Raw genomic sequence first — 5,021 nt, forward strand, 5'->3', positions numbered from 1 at the left:
ACGCTAGCATTTCAACACCGAACTAGCATGCTTATCAAACGGGTAAACCAAACGTAGTTCCGAAGAACACACAAGACTCATCACGGTTCAACGAAAGACAATGTTGAACACTTAGCATGATTCAAGACACCAAAACGTACATGGTTTCCTACCAAATAGTTCTAGACATACGAAACATCACGAAGACACTCAAATACTTCAACAAAAGAACATCGGGAAGTTAAAAGACCAAATACCGAGTCAAAATAATCACGAGTAACAAATCCCCCAACAACACCAACATGTTCCCCGCGGGTGGACCCACGGGTAGACCCCCACCCGTGGTTCTGCTCGCGAGTGCACACCCACGACCACATGTACCCCGCGGGTAGGGCGGCGGGTAGGCCACTGCTCGCCGTTCCGTCCGCGGGTACATACCTGTACACCAAAATAATCCCTTCGGGCATATTCAACACCAAGCTCAAATTCAAGTCCAAAACATGCCAAATCTCACCAAATACAACAAAATGACTTGAATCAAAGGAATAGCCAAGCAATGGCATACAAGAACCCTAATAACAAGCTCTAGATATGCATTTTCACAAGACAATGCATAAACACTCACATTTCATAGCAAAATCACATGTAGAATCCAAGAAATCATCACATAGGTAAGCAAAATAAATTTTGTAGAGCATGGGTTACCTCTTGTAGACAAAAACCTTCACTTAACACTTCACCAAGCTCGTAATAAGGCTCACCCTCCAAACCTACTTCAAGAACACACCAAAAGATCATAAAGATTCTATCTTTAAGAAAATACACCTTAGAAAACACTAAAAACACAAGATGAACATAGATCTTACCCTCCTAGATGCTCAAAGGTATGAAAGGTAGAATCTTGGAGACAACCCTTGAAGATTTGACAAAGCTTCAACTTGGCTTGGAAGAAAAGCTCTCCAACATTTAGAGAGAAGGTATAGCTAATGTTTGGAAAGTGTAAGGAGAGAAATGAGGAGTGTCTACTAGGTTAGCTTGCATTACTAACACAAGGTGAAAAGTAATGAATACCCATACTAAAATGAAGAGGTGTAAGGGAACAAGGGAACTACTCACAAAGCTTAAGGTGCAACCTTAACTTTGGCTTGACTAGTAAATTACTAGTCACTGACTATTGTATTTTCAGGAATTTAAGGAATTAAATTACCAATTGAACTAGGATTAATTACTAAATTAATCCCTTAATCGAATTTGGATTACGGGGTGTCACATCCTCTCCCCCTTCAAAGAAGCTTCGTCCCCGAAGTTTGGGTACGATGAATTAAAACAAACGGTGAAATGAAACAACCATGTGACAAGAGTGCCAAGAATAATCTCTTTTGGTCAAACCCAAAGGATTCACAAGACATCAAAGCAAGAAAGAAGGTATACTAAAACAAGGATTGGAAGAATTTATCCAATGGATATATTGAGCATATCGAACTTTAAATCAAACACCACTACCAACTTCTAACCAACAACCAAGAACTAACAACTAACTCAAAGCACCAACCAACAAAGCTAACTATTCGACTAAACAAACAAGCAAGAACAAGCACACAAGGCAAGCAACAAGCAACTAACAAACGGTAGGACAAGGTACCTGCCGAGAACAACTCTGGATAACGCTCCCTCATGGTCAATTCCAACTTCCAAGTAGCTTCCTCTACATCGTGATGTGACCACCAAACCTTCACCATTTTCACCGATTTCCTACGCATATCCCCGGTTTTAAAATCCCGGATCTTGAGTGGCCTTTCTTCATAAGTCATATCATCGTCCAAAGGAATCACTTCCGGTGGTAGAACATGTGTCGGGTCGTGAACATACTTCTTAAGTTGAGATATGTGGAAGACATTATGGACTCGCTCCAACTCTATAGGTAGAGCCAACCGATAAGCTAGGTTCCCAACCCTCTCAAGTATCTCATAAGGTCCTATGAAACGGGGGCTTAGCTTGCCCTTCCTTCCAAACCTCATCACTCCCCGGGTGGGAGATACTCTTAGCCAGACCTTATCTCCAACCGCGAACTCTACTTGCCTTCTTGCTCGGTTGGCGTAGGACTTTTGACGATCTTGTGCCGCTTTCATCCTACCCTGAATCTGTTTAACCTTTTCTGCGGTGTAAAGCAAGAACTGCGGTCCCAAAACTACCGGATTTACCATATTCTCCCAGCACAACGGACTGCGACACTTTTGACCGTAAAGAGCTTCATAAGGAGCCATTCGTATACTCGAGTGATAACTGTTGTTATAGGAGAACTCTATTAACTCCTGGTGATCCTCCCATGATCCTTAAAAATCCAGCATGCATGCCCTCAACATGTCCTCGATAATCTGAATAGTCCTCTCTGTTTGTCCGTCTGTGGCCGGATGGAAGGCGGTACTGAGATTCAGCTTGGTCCCCAAGGCTGGTTGTAAGGACTTCCAAAACTGTGACAAGAACCTTGGATCCCGATCGGAGACTATATCTTTTGGTACTCCATGATACTTCACCAACTGACTAACATAGGCTTGGGCCAAATGCGTCATTGTCCATGTTTCTTTCATCGCGATAAGGCGAGCGGTCTTGGTCAAGCGATCAACTAATACCCAGATTTTATCGTTACCGGAACGGGTTACCGGCAAGCCTCCCACGAAGTCCATAGATATGGAGCCCCATTTTCCTTGTCGAACCTCCAATGGCTGTACTAAGCCTTTGACCCTGCAACGCTCCGCTTTCACCTTTTGACAAGTCAAGCATCTGCCCACAAACTCCACCACCTCTTTCTTCATGTTAGGCCACCAGAAAAGCTTCTTCATGTCTTTGTACAATTTGTCTCCTCCAGGGTGTACAAAATAGGGTGTATTATGGCCTTCTTCCAAAATCTGACGCTTCAACCGGTCACAAGATGTAGGTACACATAGACGGCCCGCGTACCTCAACTCTCCATCCGTGGACAACTCAAACGGTCCCCCCATTTCTTTTTCCAGGTCCTCTCTTGCCTTCATCAAGCTAGCATCCTTCCATTGCTCCGCTTTGATCTCCTCCAAAAGCGTAGGTATGACTCTTAGGTTGAAAAGACGGGCTTCCGACTCAACTTCACCTTGTTCCACCACTTCTAGGTTCATCCTTTAAAATTCCTTGCAAAGCTCGTCAGCCACTACCCAAATGGAACTAACGGCATGTTTGTTCTTCCTACTCAGAGTGTCCGCCACAACATTTGCCTTCCCTTCGTGATATTGTATGTCCAACTCATAGTCTTCAATGAGTTCCAACCACCGTCATTGTCGCATGTTGAGATCCTTTTGGGTGAAGATATACTTGAGGCTCTTATGGTCCGTAAAGATCTTGCAACGCACGCCATACAGATAATGCCTCCAAATCTTCGAAGTGAAAACTACGGCTGCCAACTCTAAATCATGCGTGGGGTAGTTTTCCTCATGCACTTTAAGCTGTCGCGATGCATAAGCTATCACTCTCCCATTTTGCATCAACACACAACCTAGTCCTTTCTTAGCTGCATCACTGTATGCCTCGAACCCCTCTGTCCCGGATGGTAGGATTAGTACCGATGCGGTCGTGAGCCTCTCTTTCAACTCCCGGAATGCTAATTCGCAAGCTTGATTCCATTGGAAAGGCATATCCTTCTTCAACAGCTTTGTCAACGGTTGAGCCACCTTAGCGAAGTCCAACACAAACCTTCGATAATATCCTGCTAAGCCTAAGAAGCTTCTTACTTCCGCCACGGTTGTCGGCACGGTCCACTCTTTCACCGCCCGAATCTTATCTGGATCCACCGATAAACCTCTGCTGTCTTTCACATGGCCCAAGAATGCCATGCTATCCTTCCAGAATTCGCATTTCGAAAGCTTGGCGTACAACTGTTTTTCCCTCAGAATCTGTAGTACTGTCCGAAGATGACCCACATGCTCTTCTTTATCCCGAGAATACACGAGGATGTCGTCAATGAACACGATCACGAAGTCGTCGAGATGAGGCTTGAATACACGATTTATTAGGTCCATGAACACTGCTGGCGCGTTGGTTAACCCGAACGGCATTACCGTGAACTCGTAGTGGCCGTAGCGCATTCGGAACGCCGTCTTAGGAATGTCCTGGTCTGCCACTTTCAACTGATGATAACCTGATCTTAAATCAATCTTGGAGAACACTCCGGCTCCTCGGAGTTGATCAAACAAGTTGTCGATCCGTGGTAGGGGATACTTGTTCTTGATTGTGACTTGGTTCAGCTCACGGTAGTCGATGCACAACCTCATGCTACCGTTTTTCTTCTTTACAAACAACACCAGAGCTCCCCATGGCGACGTGCTCGGTCGGATGTAATATTTGTCTAACAACTCTTGCAACTGAGTCTTCAAATCTTGCATCTCCTTGGGCGCTAAACGATAGGGAGCTTTAGATATAGGCACTGTACCTGGTACAAGATCCACTGAGAATTCAACTTCTCTCGGAGGAGGCATTCCCGGAATCTCCTCGGGGAAGACATCAAGGAATTCACATACAATAGGTATGGTCTGAGCCACATCTCTTTTGGCCTCCAGGTTTTCAACTGAGCATAAGAAGATCTCGTGGCCCTTCCCCACGTACTTTTTCATCTTCATTATGGACACTAACTTGATCCCTGGTTCTTCTGTTGATCCTCGGTACGACACCCTCTTTCCACTTGGTCCTCTCAAAACCACTTTCTGTTCACCACACAAGATCTGGGCTCTGAACCGTCCTAGCCAGTCCATACCCAGGACCACATCTACCCCGTCCAGGCCGAACTGTATCAGATTACTGAAAAACTCTTCTCCGCCGATGGATATCTTAACGTCTTTGAAGAGACGGTCATAAGCCTTAATTTCTCCTGATGCCACTTTGACACTTAGCTTCACTCCGACGCCTTCGGTTAGGTCCAACTTCTTCACGAGTCCCGGGGATATGAACGAGTTGGACGCCCCGGAATCGAACAAAATTATCGCTGGAACGACATGCACCAAAAATGTTCCGATCACTAC

The 5,021-nt window shown here is 45.1% G+C and overlaps 1 protein-coding gene across 1 annotated transcript; it reads right to left on the reverse strand.

Annotated features, from left to right (window-relative positions):
* Positions 1-1,468: 1,468 nt before the first annotated feature.
* On the reverse strand, positions 1,469-2,243 carry LOC109147366. Its single transcript, XM_019295025.1, has 2 exons — positions 1,622-2,243; positions 1,469-1,488 (listed from the first exon to the last, which is right to left on the reverse strand). The coding sequence occupies exons 1-2, from the start codon at positions 2,241-2,243 to the stop codon at positions 1,469-1,471; spliced, it is 642 nt and encodes a 213-aa protein (XP_019150570.1).
* Between the last annotated feature and the right edge of the window lie 2,778 nt (positions 2,244-5,021).

This window comes from Ipomoea nil, unplaced genomic scaffold (genome assembly GCF_001879475.1).
Source record: "Ipomoea nil cultivar Tokyo-kokei standard unplaced genomic scaffold, Asagao_1.1 scaffold1993, whole genome shotgun sequence".
Classification (NCBI taxonomy): Eukaryota; Viridiplantae; Streptophyta; class Magnoliopsida; order Solanales; family Convolvulaceae; genus Ipomoea; species Ipomoea nil.